Below are 23,761 nucleotides of genomic sequence, written 5' to 3'. Positions count from 1 at the left end.
ATTGCTTTGTGGATCCAGAACTGGCTTGCCCACAGAAGGCAAAGAGTGGTTGTAGACCGGTCATATTCTGCATGGAGGTCAGTGACCAGTGGAGTGCCTCAGGGATCTGTTCTGGGACCCTTACTCTTCGTGATTTTCATAAATGACCTGTATGAGGAAGTGGAGGGATGGGTTAGTAAGTTTGCTGATGACACAAAGGTTGGGGGTGTTGTGGATAGTGTTGAGGTCTCTCAGAGGTTACTGCAGGACATCAATAGGATGCAAACTGTGCTGAGAAGTGGCAGATGGAGTGTAACCCAGATAGGTTTGAAGTGGTTGACTTTGGTAGGCAGAATATAGTATTAATGGTAAGACTCTTGGCAATATGGAGGATCAGAGAGATCTTGGTGCCTGAGTCCATAGGATGCTCAAAGCAGATGTGCAGGTTGACTCTGTGGTTAAGAAGGCATACGTGTATTGGCCTTCATCAATCGTGGAACTGAATTTAGGAGCCGAGAGGTAATGTTGCAGCTATATAGGACCCTGGTCAGGCTTGGAGTACTGTGCTCAGTTCTGGTTGCCTCACTACAGGAAGGATGTGGAAGCCATAGAAAGGGTGCAGAGGAGATTTACAAGGATGTTGCCTGGATTGGGGAGCATGTTTTATAAAAACAGGTTGAGTGAACTCGACCTTTTATCCTTGGAGTGACGGAGGATGAGAGGTGACCTGATAGAGGTGCATAAGGTGATGAGAGGCATTGATCGTGTGGATAGTCAGAGGCTTTTTCCCAGGGCTGAAATGGCCCTGGGCACAAGAGGGTACAGGTTTAAGGTGCTTGGGATTAGGTACAGAGGAGATGTCAGGGGTATGTTTTTTACGCAGCGAGTGGTGAGTGCGTGGAATGGGCTGCCGGCACATATATGATAGGTTCTTTTAAGAGACTTTTGGACAGGTACATGGAGATTAGAAAAATAGAGCACTATGGGTAACCCTCGTAATTTCTAAGGTAGGGACAGTTTCGGCACAACTTTGTGGGCCGAAGTGCCTGTATTATGCTGTAGGTTTTCCGTGTTTCTGTTCCACCCCCCAACTGTGCCCACACACTAGCCAATGTTATTTTCCGGTCCTGCAATCAATTGCTGTTTTCACACCTCTACAATCCCATGGTCCAGAGCATTTTAAACTTAATCTACAGTCCATATTCAGATCTGAAGATTGGTGGCTGAAGTTATTTGATAGATGTCCTAACTCCAAAATTGCCTTAACAGCACCCATATTAATTAAACAAAACTTCCCTTGTGTCAGTCTGGCAATCATGAATAAACTTTACTTTCTTTCACATCATCTGAATCATTTATAAATATGCTGATTATTTAAGTTGACTGACAATGCATAGATCTGGACATTGATCCAAATGTATGAGGCCTATTGTCACTGAACAGTCTGGGCAGTCGGTATCTCTTTGTAAACTCTGGTGGTGGGGGTGGTTGCCAGGACAGCTCTAGCTTGTTTAAACCCCCAACTAGTTCAGTGACTTTCTAACCCATTCTGCCTCACCAGATTCACAGCAATGTGTTGACTTTTAACTGTTCACTGAATTGGCCAGTAAGCCAGACAGGAGTAGTGATGGATAGTCATTGAATACCGATCTTGTTGGAGATACACACATCCTGTGAATAAAAACAAGCCCAACACACGAAACTGATCCTTACAAAACGGACATTTAGAACACAATGGGCAAATAATTCAGTGGTCATCGATCAGACTACACTTGGAATTCTGTGAGCAGTTTTGGGCCCATTATCGGTGAAAAGGATGTGCCGGTATTTAAGAGGATACAGAGGAGGTTCACAAGAATGATTCGGGAACGAAAGGGTTAACATAATCAGAGCGTATAACGGCTCTCCGCTTGTACTCACTGTTTAGAAGAATGAGGGGGGAAATCTCATTGAAAATTATTGAGAATTGAAAGGTCTCAATAGACTGGATGTGCAGAGCAAGTTTCCTATAATGGGGCATTCGAGGACCAGAGCGCACAGCCTCAGAATACAAAGACGTCCCTTCAGAACAAAGATGAGGAGGTATTTCTTCAGCGAGACGGTGGTAAATCTGTGGAATTCATTGCTACAGATGGCTGTCGAGGCCAAGTCATTGGGTTTATTTAATGCAGAAGGTGATAGGTTCTTATTTAGTAAAAGCATCACAGGTTACAGGGAGAAGGCAACAGAATGCGGTTGAGAGGGCAAATAAATCGGCCACGATGGAATGGTGGACCAGGCCTGATGGTCCAAATGGCCAAATTCTGTTCCTATCTTTTATAGTCAGTTAAAATCGTCCATAACAGCTCATTTGAGCAAATGAATATATGATCTCCGATTGAGCAAAACCAGCCCGATAATCCTTCAAACATTAAAACAGCTTTATTTATTGACTGCTGAATTTCGCACAGTACAAAACAGAATTTACATCATCTTAAGTTATTATTATTCAGATAATTCCAGCAGTTTCTTCCCTGACATATAGCCAATGGCTGCCATTTCTCATGTTGTACCGATGTGGTTTCACAAAAAAATTCTTTTACTCGATTCAAGTCATTATGTTTATGACGCATAAGAGGAGAGCCTTGAGAAAAAAGCATAATAATTAAATAGATTCAAAGATCAATAGGCACGGCTATTCACTTTGTCCGTGTGTGGTGCAAGAGAGTTGTGGACAAGCTTAGGGTTTGCAAGAGTTTAAAGTGCACTGTGGGAGAAGTGTCCACGTGGGTCTGATAAGGTCCGAGGGGGTGGGGATTGTGCACTGACAAGGTACCCACAATGCATAAATCATCCGAGCTTCCCAAACACCCTGTTCCATTATCAGATATTGGTCACGTTAGCTAACTTGGGATATGTTTCATCAGAAAGAACACAATATGCAATATGTGTTTCAAGAGTTCCTGCCTCACATCAGTTACAGTTAATGCTGATTCGACCAAAGTAATTAACCAAAGGTAACCAAAGATTCAACAGTGGCTGGATGGGAGATGCCAGAGAGTAGTGGTGGATAACTGTTTGTCAGGTTGGAGGCCGGTGACTAGTGGTGTGCCTCAGTGATCTGTACTGGTTCCAATGTTGTTTGTCTTATACATAATGATCTGGATGATGGGGTGGTAAATTGGATTAGTAAGTATGCAGAAGATACTAAGATAGGTGGCGTTGTGGATAATGAAGTAGGTTTTCAAAGCTTGCAGAGAGATTTAGGCCATTTAGAAGAGTGGGCTGAAAGGTGGCAGATGGAGTTTCATGCTGATAAGTCTGAGGTGTTACATTTTGGTAGGAATAATCAAAATAGGACATACATGGTAAATGGTAGGGTATTGAGGAATGCAGTAGAACAGAGTGATCTAGGAATAATGGTGCATAGTTCCCTGAAGGTGGAATCTCATGTGGATAGGGTGGTGAAGAAAGCTTTTGGTATGCTGGCCTTTATAAATCAGAGCATTGAGTATAGGAGTTGGGATGTAATGTTAAAATTCTACAATGCATTGGTGAGGCCAAATTTGGATTATTGTGTACAGTTCTGGTCACTGAATTATAGGAAAGATGTCAACTAATTAGAGAGAGTACAGAGGAGATTTACAATACAAATACAAATACTTTATTGTACCAAACAATTGATACTAGAGCGTACAATCATCACAGTGATATTTGATTCTGTGCTTCGCGCTCCCTGAAGTACAAATCGAAGTAAATACAATAAAAATTTAAATTATAAATCATAATTAGAAAATAGAAAATGGAAAGGATTTACTGGAATGTTACCTGGGTTTCAGCACCTAAGTTACAGAGAAAGGTTGAACAAGTTAGGTCTTTATTCTTTGGAGCATAGAAGGTTGAGGGGGTACTTGATAGAGGTATTTAAAATTATGAGGGAGATAGATAGAGTTGACGTGGATAAGGTTTTTCCATTGAGAGTAGGGGAGATTCAAACAAGATGATATGAGTTGAGAGTTAAGGGGCAGAAGTTTAGGGGTAACACGAGGGGTAACTTCTTTACACAGAGAGTGGTAGCTGTGTGGAACGAGCTTCCAGAAGAAGTGGTAGAGGCAGGTTCGATTTTGTCATTTAAAAAAAAAATCAGATAGGTATATGGACAGGAAAGGAATGGAGGGTTACGGGCTGAGTGCAGGTCGGTGGGACTAGGTGAGAGTAAGCGTTCGGCACGGACGAGAAGGGCCGAGATGGCCTGTTTCCGTGCTGTAATTGTAATATGGTACCTTAAATGAGAAAAACTAATTCAGGTCTTTATCACTGCCATTGATTTTCAAACTGTTCAGTTAGGATCCTCTGCATTAGAAAGTTGAATCTCACTGCCACCATGCAATCTCAGGTTGACAAGGATGGTAGAATGTTGCTTAATGCCATAAGATTGCAGTGTACGTGCATTTTCAAGCGATGTTGATTGAAAGGTTAAGTAGTACTGGCTTCGCTGGATTTGCTCCAGGGATTCAATTTTATCTTTTAAACTTGAAACCTTGTCATTTGGCAAAACCTGGATTGTCCGGTTATGCCCGTTTATGTTGACAAATATCTCCATTACACCCGGGGTGACTCCAAATGTCTTCACTGGCTGAGGTACACAAAACAAAAATGGACAGAAGTAAAATATGTTCCTTTTATACGTCAGAGGCAATAGAAAACTGAACAGAAAATCCTACAAAAGGCTGTGGATTCGGCCTAGTACATCACATGTAAAGCCCTCCTAGCCATTGAGCACATCTATATGAAACGCTGTCGGAGGAAAGCAGCACCCAACATCAGAGATCACCACCACTCAGGCCACGCCCTTTCCTCGCTGCTGCCATCAGGGAGAAGGTGCAGGAGCCTCAGGACTCACACCACCAGGTTCAGGAACAGTTACTACCCCTCAGCCATCAGGCTCTTGAACCAAAGAAGATAACTGCATTCGTCAATTGAGATGTTCCCAAAACCAATGATCTCTCTTTTAGGACTCTTTATCCAGTTATTCCATGTTCTCGTTATTTATTACTATTTATATTTGCATTTGCACAGTCTGTTATAGTTACTGTTCTATAGACTTGCTGAGTATGGCCGCAGGAAAATGGATCTCTGGGTTGTATGTGGTGACAGATATGTACTCTGGTAATAAAATTTACTTCGAACGTTATAGTCTAAGTGCCCAGGCAAAATCCGACAGTGTTGGACAGCAGGTGTCGAAATGAAGGGAGTGTTGTAAAACTAACTCCAGGGTCTGCCCATACTAGGGCTCATTTCTCATCCATTTTACGCACCAAACACCCAGCCATTGGACAACTTGCGTGCCTATCTTTACAGATCATCCAATTAGAAATTGAACGTATACGGTCAAACACAAGAGATTCTGCAGATGCTGGAAATCCAAAGCAACACATGCAAAATGCTGGAGCAACTCAGCAGGTCAGGAAACATATATGGAATAGAGTAAACAGTTGTCGTTTCCGGCTGAGACCCTTCATAAGGACTGGAAAGGAAGGAGGAAGAGGACAGATCAAAATGGTGGGGGCAGCATTACAAGGATTGTTACAAGGTGACAGGCGAAGCCAGGTGGGTAGGAAAAGTAAAGGGCTGGAGACAAAGGAATCTGATGGGAGAGGAGAGTGGACCATAGGAGACAGGAGAGGAGGAGGGGACCGAAGGGAGCCGTCATTGGCAGTCACCTGAGCAAAGCTCCACACTCGTGGAACAGTATGGAAATGAACTAAAAATAAGGATTAAAGACACTTATTGGAAACCCCCGAAAGCCCAGGGCTCTGCTGTGACCCATCCTATTCTGGAATTACTTCTGGAGTGCAGTGGCCTCTCCGTACAAATTCAGATCTCAGCAATAAGTGGAAACAATCATACTATACTTCATTGCAAAGCGTACAGCCCAGGGTAAATCGTTCAATGATCTCTCAGATTGGAACAAGTGGAGACACAATGCCTTTGTTTCAACATTGATAAACAATCTACTGGTCAATTCACAGGCTGAGAAAGGCTGATGATCTACAAGCATCTTAGCTCGCAGATTTCTGTTTTCCCGTTCTCGGGCTAAGTTTCAATTCCAAGGTCTGACGTTGCAACTAACAGGGTAAATGTCCAAGGTTACAAGCAGGAAACTGCAGTAAAACAATCATCGACTCGGGTGGCAATTTGTTCGATATCGTACAGAACATTTATCTCACAAATGTCTACAGGTATACCCTGGAGAGCAATCTGACTGTCTGTATCACCCTCTGGTATGGCGGATGGGGTGGGGAGGGGAACTACTGCACAGGATTGAAGTAAGCTGCAGAGAGTTGTAAACTTTATCAACTCCATCATGGCCCAAGCTTCCATAGTACCATGGACATCCTCAAAGAGCGATGCCTCAGAAAGGTGATGTCTATCATTAACGACCCCATCACCCAGATGCCCTTTTCTGATTACTACCATTAGGGAGAAGGTACAGGAGCTTGAAAGCACACACACAACGATTCAGGAACAGCTTCTTCCCCATTACCATCAGATTCCTGAATGGACATTGAACCCAGGAACACACACTACTTTTTAAATTTCCATTTTGTCATTATTTATTCAATTTAACTATTTTGTGTGTGTGTGTGTGTGTGTGTGTGTGTGTGTGTGTGTGTGTGTGTGTGTGTGTGTGTGTGTGTGTGTGTGTGTGTGTGTGTTCACTGTAATTCACAGTTTCTTTTTCTCTATTATTATCTATTGCATTGTACTGCTGCCGCAAAGTTAACAAATTTCACGACTTATGCCGGTGATATTAAACCTGATTCTGATTCTGATCTTTAAGTACCAGAAAGTGGACAAATGGAATATTTCTGACACTGTGAGGCCAAGGTTACAGTGGCTGACAAGAAAGATGCAGGAAGGATGTAGGAAAAGCCATGTTTTTTGTTTTAGCTTTTAGCCCATCCAGAAACCAACAGTTGTCCTATTGTCTTTTGCTTAGCTCATTTAGAACATAGAACATAGAAATCTACAGCACAGTATAGGCCCTTCAGCCCACAATATTGTGCCAACAATGTAACCTACTCTAGAAACGACCTAGAATTTCCTTACCGCATAGCCCTCTATTTCTCTAAGCTCCATGTACTTATCTAGGAGTCTTTTAAAAGACCCTATTGTATCCACCTCTACCACCTTCACCGGCAATCACCCTTGTACCTACTTCCAAGCACCTAAAACCTATTCTCCCTCATGTTAGACATTCCAGCCCTGGGAAAAAAGCCTCTGGCTATCACCATGATCAATGCCTCTCATCATCTTATACACCTCTATCACGTTACCTCTCATCTTCCGTCACTCCAAGGAGAAATGCCCAAGTTCAGTCAACCTATTCTCAGAGGGCATGCTCTCCAATACAGGCAATGTCCCTGTAAATCTCCTCTGCACTCTCTCTATAGTTTCAACATCCTTCCTGTAGTGAGGTGACCAGAATTGAGCACAGTACTCCAAGTCTGACCAAGGTGCTATATAGCTGCAACATTACCTCACAACTCTTGAACTCAGCCCCACAGTTGATGAATACCAACACACCAGACGCCCTCTTAACAACACTGTCAACCTGCACAGCAGCTTTGAGTATCCTACGGACACAGACCTCAAGATCTCGCTGATACTCCACACTGCCAAGAGTCCTACCATTTATATTATATACTGTCTTCAAACTCGACCTACCAAGATAAACTGCTTCACATTATTCTGGTTGAACCCCATCTGTCACTTCTCAGCCCAGTTCTGCATTCTACCAATGTCGCGCTGTCACCACTGACAACCCTCCAGACTGTCCACTCCACCACCTACATCTGGGTCCAACCAGTGTTCAGAACTGCAGCGTTGCAGGGCAAGGTTGTTGACCTTCAGCACCACGGACTGCAAAGGAACCTACAGGACAACACAAAGGCCTGTGACAGACTGCACCATCTCCCATGGCCGGGGCAATCTGGGATATTTGTCAAAAGCCAGGCATTGGTGGGGTGGAAGAAGTGGGCAAGTAAATGTCTTTCTACACGTACAAACAAGCTGGATGAACTCAGCAGGTCGGGCAGCATCCGTTGAAATGAGCAATCAACGTCTTGGCCCGAAACGTTGACTGCTCGTTTCAATGGATGTTGTCTGACCTGCTGAGATCATCCAGCTTGTTTCTATGTGTCATCTGCAACGTACTTTGTGTTTACTAAATGTCTTTCTACATTCATCATTTACTTAAACCAGTTACCTGGACATGCCAAGGACTGACGCCAGAGACACAAAGCATTCTTAGGCACTTCCTGGCTTCATTTTCCATCACATTCCAGCCATCTGATGAAGCCACGTTTCCAGTTGGATCAGCAGGGTCAAGAATTACTGGTCTGAAAAATAAACCATTCCAACAAAGACCTCGTAAGTTCAACAGCTCAACATCCATCTCCTTGAAAATTTCATGGAGTTGCTGTATAGGCAATTTGTTTTCAAAGTAAGCATACACCAATACTTTTTGACCAAGTCCCTGAAGTTCAGTTCATGACTAAAGTACCTGCCCAGCCCTGGACACCACAGAAGAAGATGCTGTTGACGGACGGGCAAGACCAGAGTTTGTTGCCCATCATGGTGTTAAGGGGATTAGTCAAAACTAATATGTTTGACCTAATATTCTTCTCCGCCCATCAGGAAACCAGCAGACAGCTCAGTTGTCCTATTGTCTTTCAGGTTTAACCTGGACCCCTACGGAGCCAACCACACTGAAGTACAGCAAATGGCTTCCTCAATTCCAAGCTCTTTTCCCTCATGTCACTGGCTGTGCTGGAAGTGAGTTTTATCTAAAACCCTGCAACGTGAGGACACCAAGGACCAGGGTTGTTTGATGGTGTGATTTACCTCAGGAACCAATTCCTGTGTTGGAATTCTGTGCAACGATCTGTAACTCTGCAAATATTAACCAGTATTTTCCTATGTGCCTTGTGAAGAGGAAATGCAATTTGAGCAGGAATAAAATCTGAGGGATAAGTGACAAACTTGTTGTTACCAAGAAGTAACATGAGAGTGAATAACATACGGAGAATTCCATAAAGTGGAGGTAAGGTTGCTTTTGTAAGTTTATTGTTCAGGGAGAGGGGCATTTGGAGGCTGATGTTCTTGGTGTGTTTTGTGTGGAGGGAGGGGCATTTGGAGGCTGATGTTCTTGGTGTGTTTTGTGTGGGGAGAGGGGGATTTGGGGACTGACGTTCTTGGTGTGTTTTGTGTGGAGGGAGGGGGATTTGGGGACTGATGTTCCTGGTGCGTTTTGTGTGGGGAGAGAGGGATTTGGGGACTGATGTTCTTGGTGTGTTTTGTGTGGGGAGAGGGGGATTTGGAGGCTGATGTTCTTGGTGTGTTTTGTGTGGGGAGAGGGGGATTTGGGGACTGATGTTCTTGGTGTATTTTGTGTGGGGAGAGGGGCATTTGGAGGCTGATGTTCTTGGTGTGTTTTGTGTGGGGAGAGGGGGATTTGGGGACTGATGTTCTTGGTGTGTTTTGTGTGGAGGGAGGGGGATTTGGGGACTGATGTTCCTGGTGCGTTTTGTGTGGGGAGAGAGGGATTTGGGGACTGATGTTCTTGGTGTGTTTTGTGTGGGGAGAGGGGGATTTGGAGGCTGATATTCTTGGTGTGTTTTGTGTGGGGAGAGGGGGATTTGGGGACTGATGTTCTTGGTGTGTTTTGTGTGGGGAGGGGGATTTGGGGACTGATGTTCTTGGTGTGTTTTGTGTGGGGAGAGGGGGATTTGGGGACTGATGTTCTTGGTGTGTTTTGCGCAGGGAGAGGGGCATTTGGAGGCTGATGTTCTTGGTGTGTTTTGTGTGGGGAGAGGGGGATTTGGAGGCTGATGTTCTTGGTGTGTTTTGTGTGGGGAGGGGGATTTGGGGACTGATGTTCTTGGTGTGTTTTGTGTGGAGAGGGGAATTTGGGGACTGATGTTCTTGGTGTATTTTGTGTGGGGAGAGGGGGATTTGGAGGCTGATGTTCTTGGTGTGTTTTGTGTGGGGAGAGGGGGATTTGGGGACTGATGTTCTTGGTGTGTTTTGTGTGGAAGGAGGGGGATTTGGGGACTGATGTTCTTGGTGTGTTTTGTGTGGGGAGAGGGGGATTTGGGGACTGATGTTCTTGGTTTGTTTTTTGTGGGGAGAGGGGGATTTGGGGACTGATGTTCTTGGTGTGTTTTGTGTGGGGAGAGGGGGATTTGGGGACTGATGTTCTTGGTGTGTTTTGTGTGGGGAGAGGGGGATTTGGGCACTGATGTTCTTGGTGTGTTTTGTGTGGAAGGAGGGGAATTTGGGGACTGATGTTCTTGGTGTGTTTTGTGTGGGGAGAGGGGGATTTGGGGACTGATGTTCTTGGTGTGTTTTGTGTGGGGAGAGGGGGATTTGGGGACTGATGTTCTTGGTGTGTTTTGTGTGGGGAGGGGGATTTGGGGACTGATGTTCTTGTTGCATTTCGTGTGGAGGGAGGGGTCTCTGGTGATTTAGGATCGTGTTGCCTTTCTATTTTGTGCAGGGGATCGGGGTTGCTGTTTCTCTCTGAACTGACTTCCATGGATTTTCTTTGTTTCATGGTTAACTGGAGAAGAAAAATCTCAGAGTTGTATACTGCACACATCCATTTAAAAAATGACCCTTTCAACTTTGCAACACACACAAAATGCTGGAGGAACTTAGCAGACCAGGCAGCATCTACGGAAAAGAGTACTATCGACCTGTTGGGCCGAGACCCTTCAGCAGGACTGGAGAAAAAAAGATGAGGAGCAGAGATAAAAGGTGGGGGGAGCGGAGGGAGAAACTCAAGGTGATCAGTGAAACCAGGAGCGGGGAGGGTGAAGGATCGCAGCTGGGAAGTTGATTGGTGAAAGAGATACCGGGCTGCAGAAGGGGGAATCTAATAGGAGAGGACAGCAGGCCGTGGAAGAGAGAAAAGAGGAGAGGAGCACCAGAGGGAGGTGATGTGTAGACAAGGAGAAAGGCCGAGAGAGGGAAAAGGGGATGGGGAATGGCAAAATGTGGGGGGCCATTACCGTAAGTTGATGTTCATTCCATCAGGTTGAAGGCTACCCAGACAGAATATAAGGTGTTGTTCCTCCAACCTGAGTATGGCCTCATTGCAACAGTAGAGGAGGTCACGGATAGGCACATCAGAATGGGAATGGGAAGTGGAATTAAAATGGATGGCCACTGGGAGATCCTGCTTTTTCTGGCTGAAGGAGCTTAGCCGTTCGGCAAAGCGATCTTGAAGCTTTTTAGGTGACTGAAAGGATTACCACTGGTGGAAAAGGAACGGAGGGGTCTGGCTCCCTGGCTAGGAGAGGTTGTAGATGCAGGGTGTGGTGAGGTAATGGAGGGTAGGTTGTGGTTGGTGAGAACTGAAAATGAGGGAGATGGTTTGGAATTTCATCACTTCAGGTGAGACAATGCAGGTTACTTTAGAATTAGGAACATTTAGAAGTGCATTGAAGCATCTTTATACTATGATAAGATTATTTTTCCCTCTGTTAGGCCTGTCTGTACAGGAATTTGAAACGGAACATTAACTAAAATAAAAAAGTAGTTTTAATTGTCAGTGTGAATTGTGGTTGTGCATCTTACCTCCTCTCACAGAGTTTATTTTTTAAAAATTCTGCCAAGGATCCATTAGTGACATCGTAGTAGTCAGTCCAGTAGATGCACAGTTCCTGATGTCTGCAGATCAGTTCCAGGACTGTGCGGAACCCTTCAGCCGTGTCAAAACTCTCCTTGTGATTACCTTGTTCCCAGGCATGGATCGTCAGTAACTCCAGGGCATACTTTGGTGGCAGTCGTGTTCCGGCTCTCAACTCTGACTGCCGTGGCTTCACGTACTGAGAAAGTTATTGACAAAGATAAATAAATAAGTGATGTAAAACATACTCCTTCCTATCCTGTATTTTTCTCTCTACATTTTAATCCTTTGTTATTTGTCTTGAGGAAGATATATACCCCGTAGATTCCGGATTTTAAGCCGCTACTTTTTTCCCACATTTTGAACAGCTTTGAACTCTGCGGCCTTTAATACGAAGCGGCTAATACATGGTTTTTTTTCATGCCGCCAAAAACATTTTGCCTCGTAACAGTAGACCAATAAAATTGATGAGTAGTTCACAGAGGTCCAATGAAATTGTACGATAAATCAAGCGCACTTTCACAATTAAATTATTGTAAATCAGTCATTTGTACTCACCCTCATCAACATGGAAAACACTCGAAGAAAAGCATTGTGCTGCCTTTATGGCAGTTATTTAGTTTATAATATTTTCGCTTAGTAATTCATTTTCTAGTTAAAGTTAGAAGAGTTTTAACTATATTTGTTTTCTGTACTACATCGCGGGATGCTATGACGTCACACCCGGTTTCGCCGCGTCTTGTGGGAAAATGCCGGTTTGCGATAAACGGGACGGCGGGGGGCGAGCGGCGGAGTGGCGGAGCGAAAACGCTGCTTTTAAGTTAAAGGCGATCAATAACTTTTCCTGGTAGGCTGCAGTATATATATTTTTTACCAGTCGTTAGGAGATATTGGAATGTTGTTCAGTAAAAAAGTATACGCAACGTATATTTAAAAGTAGCCGCGTTACAGGCACGGTTGGAAAAAAAGCATTTGCAATATGTATTTGTTTATGTTACCATATGGATTTAATTAAAAGTTAAAAAATCCTCACGTGTAATATCTTTCTGTGTAAATATCTCATATTACAACGTGGGACACCTGCGGCCTAAAATCCGGTGCGGCCTGTACAAGTAAAAAATTGATTTTCTTTCTAAAATTAGAGCCAGCGGCTTTTAATCAGGTGCGCTCTGTAGTCCGGAATCTACGGTACTTTGGGCACACCCAGATCAACGATGACATAAAAATATCCTTTGACCAATCTTTGTGTAGCCCTCAATCCATTATTTCCATCACTCAAACTGCTACATATAAAGTTAATTTCCCTTCATAAAAATAAGTTTGAGGGCACATAGCCTGAGGCTCAGGCTGCCATCGACAGATCTTTGAGGACCAAACCTAGTCTCAACATATTGATGTAGCTAAAAAGAAGGCAAGACAAGACAGTGGCTAAATTTAATTAGGACTTTGTCACCTAATACACTCAAAAATATCTACAGATGCACTGTGGAGAGCATTCTGACTGGATCATCACCATCTGATATGGGTGTGGCACTACTACACAGGATCAAGGTAAGATTCTGTGGTGGTTCAGTCCGAAGTCCGTTGTCGGGTCCGCAGACTCCGGACTCCGGGTTTTCCGGCGGTCCCTTGCTGCGGTTGGACTTAACTAGAAACACCTGAGGCTCACATTGGAACTGGGAATATAAGTGGCCCTGGTATTGAGTGTGGTTGGGTTGTTGTTGTTTACTCATGGCACAGGTGGCTGGTGGAAGGCTAGAATGGACTCTTGCCATCCTTGGGGCCGCGTTGGAGAACCATGGCTTCTGGGAGCCTTGCTGTCAGTAGTCGGAGTGGTCATTGCGCTATGGATTCAGTTGTTTCCTGGGCCAGCTGAGTGGCCGTCAGCCACTCCGAGCTAGGTAGGGATCCGGTTACTTCCGTAGCCAGCCAAGACTGCCGGCCGTAACGGCTACTCGGAGCTACCCCGATGCAGAGGTGGAACTGTCTGTCGTTCCTTGGTGTTTGTCTCTTCCTGTCCTTGCCCCGGTGAGGTAAGTCTGGCCGTTCTGCCGTTGCCCTGCTGGGGGAATCTGTCTTGTCTTGTCTTTGCCTCCTTTGTTTAGGTCAGGCTGTTCTGCTGTTACCTGATGGATGGTCCTGCCCCACCTTGGTGTGGCGTTATAGATGAGTCCCGGCTTGTCGGAGGATAAGTCCGGGCTCTATGTCTGTGTACTGTCCCGTCTCATGTCAGTGTCCTGTTAAAGATGAGTCCCGGCTTGTCGGAGGATAAGTCCTGGTTCCATGTTGATGTACAGTTCCTAGTCTACCCCTAGCTCCAGCCTCTGAGTTCCCCAAGCTCCAAGCCTGCGGCCTCCAGCCTCAAGCCTCGACCCAAGCCTGCGGCCTCCAGCCTCAAGCCTCGTCAAGTCCTCGCCTGGGTTTGGGGGTCTAAGCCCGAGGCAAGACCCAGGTTCTGGGTCCTTGTCCAATCTCGAGCTCGGAGTCCACCCTAGGCTCCTTGTTCCCAGTCCCTCGTCCTGGTCCTGCTTCCCTTGCCTAGACTGCATCCCATCCCATCCTTGGGTTCCGTCTCATCCTGTTTCTGGGACTCCAATGACTGTGTCCTGCAGTTGGGTCCTGATTCAACACCTGACTTATGACAGATGCAGAGAGTTATAAAATCAGTTAGATCCATCATGGTTACTTGCCTCCATAGTATCCAAGACTTCTTCATAGAGTGGTGCCTCAGAGAGGTGACGTCCATCATTAAAGACCCCCACCACACAGAACATGTCCTCTTCTCATGTTACCGTCAGGAAGGAGGTACAGAATCCTGAAGGCACACTCTCAGTGATTGAGGAACAGGTTCTTCCCCTCTACTGTCCAATTTCTAAATGGACATTGAACCCAGGAACACTACCTCACTAACAAGAGAAAATCTGCTGATGCTGGAAATCCGAGCCAATGCTGAAGGAACTCAGCAGGCCAGGCAGTGTCCATGGAAAAGAGTATGGTTGACGTTTCGGGCCGAGACCCTTCATCAGGACTGGAGAAAAAAAGATGAGGAGTCAGAGTTAGAAGGTAGGGGAGGGGAGGAAGAAACACAAGGTGATAGGAGGGGTGGAGTGGTGAAGTAAAGAGCTGAGAAATTGATTGGTGGAACAGATACAGGGCTGGAGAAGGGGAATCTAATAGGAGATGACAGAAGGCCACAGAAGAACGAAAAGGGGGAGGAGCACCAGAGGGAGGTGATGGGAAGGCAAGGAGATAAAATGAGAGAGGGAATGGGGAATGGTGAAGGAGGAGGGAGTCATTACCACTCTACTTCCTGTTTTTTGAATTGGCCTCCACAGGAGTGCCACTGAAGAAAGTGGAAACTGGATATTAAACAAGCTCTCTGTTTGTATTGGAATGACAATGATCATGAATCATTCTGTTCTCCAGTAACTTACCAGTTTGTACCAATATTTCAGCAGGCGGATCAAATCTTTGACTTTTGAAGTATACTTCTTTACAAACGCTCTCTGAAGTTCAGTAAAGCAGGCAGAAAATTCTCCATCTGTAGTCCTGTTTCTGCTTCTAAATCTGATCAATTCACAATGTGCTTCATTCGCATTGCACTGTCCCTCTGTAAGGAGTAAAATGGTTAATGATCAACAATCACAGTGCAGTTAATATATCTGAAACCCAGCAGGCCATGCATAGTGCTGCATTGTATTGCTGCCCTCCAGTTTAGTTAATCTCATGATTCATAACCCAAAGGTTCTCAAATTGTATCAGCTAGCTTGCGTAGCATTCCTCAAGGGACGAGGAGGAAACTCAGCCCAAGCTGCTAACTATTGTCGTTTAACATATGGCACACGGTTCTGGGCCCCCCACGATAGGAAGCATGTTGAGACTTCAGAGAGAATGCAGAAGAGCTTTACCAGGATGCTGCCCGATTTAGAGGACGTGCTCTCACGAGAGGCTGGATAAACTTGGGTCGTTTTCTCTGGAGTGTCGGAGGCTAAGGGAGATCTGCCAGAGGTTTACAAGATTATGAGAGGCATAGATAGGGTAGTCAGGGGGTATCTGTTTCCCAGGATTGAAATGTCTAATACTAGAGGGCATGCATCGGAGGAGAGAGGGGTTTATTAGGAATTTCCGACAGCTCATTCAGTGGCAGGGGCAGGGCACGGCGACGAGGTTTCTCCCAGGTCGGCAATGTGTGTTTAAAAGTACAGAAGGGGCAAGCGGGGGCGACCACTGTCAGGGTGGCAATTGTTGGGGCAGACGTTGTTGGGACTATGTTAGTGGTGAAAATAGGAGTGTTAGGCTTTGGCTAAAGGAGGCTTCGGATTGAAAGAGGCGTTAGCTCTGGGTAAGCTTCTGTTAAGGTTCCAGTTTTTTTCTCTTACTGTGCCTAGCGTAGTAAATGGCTGCTGGGTGTTGATTGGATGTTGGAATCCTGGGAGACCCAGACTCTCCCAGGGATCTGCGTTTGCATGCAGTGCATCCAGCTACAGCTCCTGAACACCGTGTAGGGAACTGGAGCAGCAGCTTGGTGCCTTTGGCTTGTACGGGAGAGTGAGGAGATCATCGATCAGAGTTACAGGGCAGTAGTCACCCTGAAATTGCAGGAGGCAAGAAGTTGAGGAGCAGATCTGTGGGTGAAAGTGCCTTGTTAATGAGAGAGGTCAGAGGAGAATGGCCAGACTGGTTCAAGCTGACAGGAAGGTGACAGTAACTCAAATAACCAGACATTACAATAGTGGGTGCAGAACAGCATCCCTGACCTCACAACTCAACGAACGTTAGCAGCAGAAGACCGTGGACTTCACTGTGGGCAATATTTCCCTGTTAATGTATGAGAGAATTCAGCGGAGAATGGCTTGACTGTCTCAAGCTGACAGGAAGGCAACAGTCACTCAACTAGCCACGCATTAGAACTGTGGTGGGCAGAAGAGCATCTCGAATGCACAACACATCCAACGTTGAAGTGGATGAGCTACAGCAGGAGGAACAGTATCTAACGAAGGGGCCACCGAGTGTGTTCTTCCTGATTAAAGATAGCAATAACTAAATATAGAACTCAATTGTCCCAGGATCTGAACCATGAACTAGAAAAGGGACACTGAAGGGAGAAAATCAAACAAGCTCCACTCTTCACATCATTCTAGAACAGTATTTCCCAACCTTTTTTAATGCCACAGACTCTTAGCAATAACCAAGGGGTCCATGGACCCCAGGTTGATAACATCTGTTCTAGAGCTTACACAAGAATTAAATTACGTTTCAGGTTTAATAATATTTCTAAACATAGGTGACATAACATTGCTGCAGATTCTTACTTAATGCATCATAGGTCGGCAGAACATCAAATGACACACTCTCTGAAGATTTCTTTGATTTCAACTCAAAGCTCAGAGATTTTGGTGGGATGCTGCTTTGTTTTATTGAGGTGATAGTAATATCACGGATCTCATACGCAAGGCTCCTGGAGCATACTTCCAGCATTTGCTGAATTTCCCCCAGAATTTCCAGCCTGGTGTCTCTCTGGTCCTGGAAACTTTTGAAGCAACTGAGGAAGACAACAAGATCTGCATCTGAGCTCTTTTTTACGGCTGTACCTTTGCCTGATGACCCACCCTGTCAAAAAACAAGAATGTTTAATTATTTCCGATTATTACAATGAGTGGCAGACAGTTCCATTCCAGATCTATGATGTAAACAAACGACCCACATTGATTAGCTTCACTATCGATCGTCATGGGATTACAGTCTGTTTAAGTTGTTACTTTGTTTTCACAGTTACACACGGTAGCTATTTTCCAGCTGCTTTAAGAACCTAGAACATAGAACACTACAGCACAGTAACAGGCCCTTCGGCCCTCCATGTTGGGCCGACTCATATATCCCTAAAAAAAGTACTATACCCATACTACCCCGTAACCCTCTATTTCTCTTTCATCCATGTGCCTATCCTTTCCATCCAAGTATTCCCCTTTTCCACAAATCCTCAATGAGAAGGGAACTCCACAATTTTCCGCCGACATAGATATTCTATGCATTTGATCATAAATGATCACTGACAGCAGGTTATTGCACTTTATTGGCAAAACATCCAGCCTCGTGCTCACTGAAGAGACAGTTTTTATAGAAAAGTAAACAGGAGCAAGAAGACCTGTGCTGATAACTCAATCCTGAATCTGTGGAACGCACTGCCACAGACTGTGGTGGAGGCCATATCCATGGGGATAGTTAAAGCAGAAATTGATAGTTTCCTGATCGGGCTGGGCATCAAAGGATATGACCGAAAGGCAGGTGTATGGGGTATTGAGTGGGATATAGTATCAGCCATGATGGAATGGGGGAGCAGTCTCGATGGGCTAAATGGCCTAATTCTGCTCCTATATCTTATGGTCTTATGGTTCCTGCAACCAGCACTATGTGACTCTGCTGGAAGATCTCAGTCAGCACTCTATTATTCTGAGAGAATCACTACTGATAACTCGGAGTTGGGCTACAAAGCTGGAAGATACGAATTTGCAGATAGCCTGTCGGCTAATGAAAGTACAGAATTTAGAAGCGGTTTGAAGGGCCCATTGCGAACCTGATCCCGTGAAGGTACAAGCCATGTTGAGACGGGGCAATGATCCTACTGTGGGGCTGGGAGATAGGGATACCTGGCTGGATGATGAAAATGAGGGAGAGAGGGAAGAGAGAACCCCACAGTTTAATCCTTGTGATGATCGCATTCTCCCTTGTGAGTCCAAAGCAGTAGGGGCCAGGCCAGTGATTAAGCGTTTCCACACCTGCCACGGGGGCATCAGACCACTGCTTCTTCCTCTCGGGGGGTGGGGAGGAGGAGGAGGAGACTCAGGAATGTGTGAGGGATGGTGTAATGGACACCTTCGACACAACAGAGCTCAGAGAATTCTACGATAAGGAATTAGCAAGTTTAGGGGACAGATGGAGACAAAAGACTGGCGAGTCCCTGGATGCATGAAGGTTATTGAGAATATGGGAAGAGGGGGTTACTGGAAAGTACCTATCTCACGGAGAGATGGGTGCTTTAGGAAGCCTGTCGTCCCAACATGCAATCAATAACGCCCTGAGAACATGCCATGCTTCCCCTGAGCATAACGCATCACTTTGGATTCGACTAACAGCAGCAGTTCACTCTTACTGAATGGAATTTAAACCCCAAAAGGAGTGGAACACAGTAGAGGAGGGTACTAAACTTCTATGCCAGTGGACACTTATCACACCAGAGGATATTGAATTAACTTCTGGAATGGGGGGACACATGGTTACCGAGACAGTTTTCCCAAGAAAAGGGTGGTGCTGTCTTAATAACACCAGCTGCTGGTCATCCTGTAAGTACAGCGATTCAATTATTGCAAGGTTTCAAATATGTAGAAGAAGGCGCCCATAGCTAGGTGCAGAAGTTAATTAAACAGATGGAGATTGTGGGATCCTGCATATCCCGTAAAGAAATATTTTTAGCGTTGTTTAAAGATGGGCTTCTGAAGGAGCAGGGAAATGGGTTTCCTACCCCAGCCACTAGGCAACTTGGAAATACTGTCAGGAGGAGCAAGAAGGGGAAACTGTTGAGGGGGAAGGGTCAGAGGTTCTTTCGTCCTCTACCAGATTCCTTACATTCCATTCAGGGTTCCCTGCAGTTCACCAGCAGTGGGAATTGAGGTGTGGTTAGTACATTCGCGCCTCATTGTTGTAGGGAGGGGTTCATTGACCTGCATCCCTCTTCCCTGTAAATACTGTAGTTGATCTGAATGTGGAGAAATACAAGCTGTGGCCACATACGTCAGTTTTTTTCTGTGTGTAAAGCCTTTAAGAGATTCTGTTAAGGTCTTGGGTCCCACCTATTTGCTTTTTCCTTATCAAATGTTCTCTGAAAGTGTTGTTTCACTGTGAGAAATTAACTGTCTTTTTTAAGTTTTTGCAGCTTCATAGGAAGTTTTGAAGAAGCAGAGTACAGTCAGGCTTTCTGATTTTTGTTTTGTGTTTAATGTTAGTTTGTTTCTTGTTTCTAAATCTGTTACATGTTTATTGTGTCTTAATATGTTATTTTGTTACTTGTCTCATTGGTTTATGGATGACTCAATTCATACTGGCCGTATGAAACTTGAGTTGAAATTTGGGCAACTTAATTTTGGATGTGAGCTGCCCACATTTCAGAGGGAATTGAGCATCTGAAGAGCAATTCTATAAGCTCCATTGTTTTTGTGTTTTCTAAATGTCCAGTGATTAATCAGGATAAATATACCTATTCGTAGAGAGTGCTGTCTGTATCACTTGCCAGACCCACGAACATGATTCTACATTGCAGGCATGGCAGCTATACAACAGAGTAAGGGGATTAGGACCTCATGATTTATAAGGCAGACTTTGAACTGGGGTTCCAGTGAGCTAGAAGATAATGTGGGAAATTCGGACCCAGCGGGTTTGAAGGCAGCGAAGGGTTTGAAGAACTGGTTACTGGTCAGTTAGAAAGCAATGTTGAAAGGGTTTGCTCTTTTCCTTTCCCTTTGTACAAGGGTAAATGCATTAGTATTAATGGATTGAAACCTGACTGTGGTTGCTACAGTTGAGGTGAACTGTGTTATAAAGGAGATGTACTTTTGGGAAATGTGAAAGTTCTGGATGCTTGTGTAAAGGGGGGTTTCTTCTTTTTCTTTGTTACTGTGTAGGTTAATCAAAATGGCTTCTTTGTTTTGTTGAAAGTAGGAATGCTTCTTTGTTGCGAGAGAGTGCTGGAAGCTTGTTTGGGTTAAAATTTACTGATAACGAGAATTGTATTCCTTTGTAAACCAATTGGGATTAATGTTGTTCTTTCTTCTGAGTCTGTAAGCTATTGTTGGCGGGCTTTTGGGGAGATCGGCGCGAGGGGGTGAGAGAGAGAGAGGACGCGATGCTGTAAACTGGGCGAGGAACTGACCCCAAGCGGGGGTCCGAGGCCGGGAGGTACCCCGAGGAGAGGAGACGAAGATAGATGTGCTTGGTTGACCATTTTGGGTGGTCCTGAGCTGCGAGTCGAGGAGTTCGGAGGGGATCGAATGGTGGCCAGAAGACTTCAGTAATGGAGTTCCAACGGTTGTGCACGAAGTGGTTTGGACTTTGATAAGTTTGGCGCCTTTTCTTTATTTTCTTTTCCTTCATATATACTGTATATAGTATAGTTTTGGCAGATGTGGATGACCTCCTGGTATTTGGATTTGCCTCGGGCAATGTAACCCCCTGGGTCGCCTCAGGCTCACTCAGCTCGTTCTCATCTCGGGGGAGCAGCCTTCGGCCCCACCAAACTGGGTAATCAGCTGGTGTGGATGCTGTGTGATGTCCCCGCCTCGCCAAATAACAGGCAGTGCACCATATGCGATTAAATGATTACAATTTATAAAGGTTACTATAACTGATTAATAACCATACAGTATATATGAAGGAAAAGAAAATAAAGAAAAGGCGCCAAACTTATCAAAGTCCAAACCACTTCGTGCACAACTGTTGGAGCTCGATTACTGAAGTCTGTATTACTGTATGGTTATTAATCAGTTATAGTAACCTTTATAAATTGTAATCATTTAATCGCATATGTTGTCCTGTCTGTTTTTGGGCGAGGCGGGGACATCACACAGCATCCACACCAGCTGATTACCCAGTTTGGTGGGGCCGAAGGCTGCTCCCCCGAGATGAGAACGAGCTGAGTGAGCCTGAGGCGACCCAGGGGGTTACATTGCCCGAGGCAAATCCAAATACCAGGAGGTCATCCACATCTGCCAAAACTATACTATATACAGTATATATGAAGGAAAAGAAAATAAAGAAAAGGCGCCAAACTTATCAAAGTCCAAACCACTTTGTGCACAACTGTTGGAGCTCGATTATTGAAGTCTTCTGGCCACCATTCGATCCCCTCCGAACTCCTCGACTCGCAGCTCAGGACCACCCGAAGTGGTCAACCAAGCACGTCTATCTTCGTCTCCACTCCTCGGGGTACCTCCTGGCCTCGGACCCCTGCTTGGGGTCTGTTCCTCGCCCAGTTTACAGTATCACATCCTATCTCTCTCACCCCCTCACGCCGATCTCCCCAAAAGCCCGCCAACAATAGCTTACAGACTCAGAAGAAAGAACAACATTAATCCCAATTGGTTTACAAAGGAATACAATTCTCGTCATCAGTAAATTTTAACCCAAACAAGCTTCCAGCACTCTCTCCCAACAAAGAAGCATTCCTAATTTCAACAAAACAAAGAAGCCATTTTGATTACTGTGTAGGTTAACAAAGAAAAAGAAGAAACCCCCCTTTACACTTGTCGACTGCAAACCTGAAACAGATTCCATTGGCATGACAACCTGATTGACTGGTGAGAGCCCATTCACCAGCTCCCTGCAACCAGCATCACGTGATTCTGCTGCTAATGTAGTGCTGCCCATGATGTCAAGAGAAGAGGGAGGGCAGATCTGATCTCTGGCCTTGGGGAGCTCGTAGGAGGACAAAGGAGGGGAAAAGCAGACAAAAATACAATCTCCAACTCTAAATAATAATTCAACTGATCAATCATATCACAGTGGTGAGTTGTGTCCTCACACTTTTCCCTGCCTCTATTTATACCAAAATTGTTTAGGTTTCAGATTTTCAAAGTTTTAACATCTCAGCCAATCCCAAACCATAATTTTTTTTGGATGGGACTAGAATGATGAAACGAAAATTCAAATTGTCACCATTGGCCACCTCAGAATCCGGAAAGCTGAAGTAGAAGCAGACCATTCCTGGTCTCTATCAGCTGTCCAGGAAGACGATGACAGCTAGGATACCTTGGGAGGTGTCCCAAAGAGTCAAAACAGATTATAATTTAATGTAGTTTTTTTTGGCAGAAACTCAATAATGCTGTTCCACAACGGTTTGCTGCCAAACTTGTGAAGATAATGGGAAACCTGTTTGATGTTCTGGTGTCCTAGAAGAAAGTCCATTTACTAGCTAATTTATCTGAAATTCAGCAGCGCAAAAGGCTGTAAATTCGGAGATTCAGCCAACACCATTACAGGCACCAACATCCCTACCAATGAGAACATTGTCAGGAGGCAGTGCCTCAAGGAGGTAGTGTCTATCATTAAGGTCCCTCACCATCAGGGACATGGCCTTTTCTCATTACTACCATCAGGGAGGTGGTACACATTCAACGTTTTAGGAACAGCCTCTTCTCCCTTTGCCATCAAATTTCTGGATGGTTGATGAACCCAGGAACACCATCTCACTATTCCTCTTCTGCACTATTTATTTATTTCTTTACTAGTTGTAACTTCTCGTAATATTCTCAGTCTTGAACTGCACTGTTGCCACAAAATAACAGATTTCACAATGTATGTCAGTGATAATAAACCTGATTCTAACATCATCACATTCATCTGAAAACAACTCCACTCATAAGGAAAGGAATTAAAAGATAAATTAAAATAAGCAATTATTCAGATCACTTGCAGGTACAGTAAATATTTGTATTAAAAGCCAAGCAACTCACCTTAACAGCTCTGATCACTTTAATGCTGGGTTGATACATGAAACATTGATTCTTTAAAAATTCACAGATTCTGTGCACAGCCTGCTTCACCTCAGCATTAAATCCAACTGGCTCCAAGTTTCTTTTGATGAACTCGTCCAGTCTCCTGGGCTCTGTGCAGTACAGCTCCATCGTTGCTGAGAGTATGTTCTTCCTCAGGAGTGTGGTTTTACCTCTGCCCCACAGCTTCTCCCACAGGTGCAGTGGATGTGGAGCAGAACCGACAGTAACCTCTTTATAAACAGCTTGTTAGCTCCACCTTCAAATAATAAAAAGGCAGTGCAACGTGAAGATATGTAATCTTTTCCTAGTGCAGTGAAATTTGTACACATCACAGTTCAGTGACTGATCCACCCCTGCACTGCTTACTGGATGTTTTGGAACACTATGGAAAATAACTCTGCTAAGTTTCATTTCCTTACTTTGCTATTCCTGTGACTTTCTATTCCCGGTTCCATTCAGATGTTCCTCAGCGTCCTCTGGTGAATAGCATTTTTCCTTCATTCATCCACATTTCAAGGGTTCATTTTGGTAACTGCAGTAACACAGGGCAAATGCCAAGAAG

At 44.7% G+C, this 23,761-nt stretch overlaps 1 protein-coding gene across 1 annotated transcript in view; it reads right to left on the bottom strand.

Annotated features, from left to right (window-relative positions):
- Positions 1-23,415, bottom strand: part of LOC140738947 (2'-5'-oligoadenylate synthase 3-like) — a 75,088-nt gene extending 51,673 nt beyond the window's left edge. The window contains exons 1-6 of the mRNA XM_073066958.1: positions 23,158-23,415; positions 16,969-17,266; positions 15,091-15,266; positions 11,605-11,855; positions 8,231-8,363; positions 4,303-4,594 (exon numbers count right to left, since the gene is read on the bottom strand). Coding sequence (XP_072923059.1) covers positions 4,303-4,594; positions 8,231-8,363; positions 11,605-11,855; positions 15,091-15,266; positions 16,969-17,266; positions 23,158-23,328 — 1,321 coding nt within the window. The 5' untranslated portion in view covers positions 23,329-23,415. The remainder of the gene's footprint in view (positions 1-4,302; positions 4,595-8,230; positions 8,364-11,604; positions 11,856-15,090; positions 15,267-16,968; positions 17,267-23,157) is intronic.
- Between the last annotated feature and the right edge of the window lie 346 nt (positions 23,416-23,761).

Source organism: Hemitrygon akajei, chromosome 14, assembly GCF_048418815.1.
Source record: "Hemitrygon akajei chromosome 14, sHemAka1.3, whole genome shotgun sequence".
NCBI lineage: Eukaryota > Metazoa > Chordata > Chondrichthyes > Myliobatiformes > Dasyatidae > Hemitrygon > Hemitrygon akajei.
This window is presented reverse-complemented; position numbering and strand designations above follow the sequence as displayed.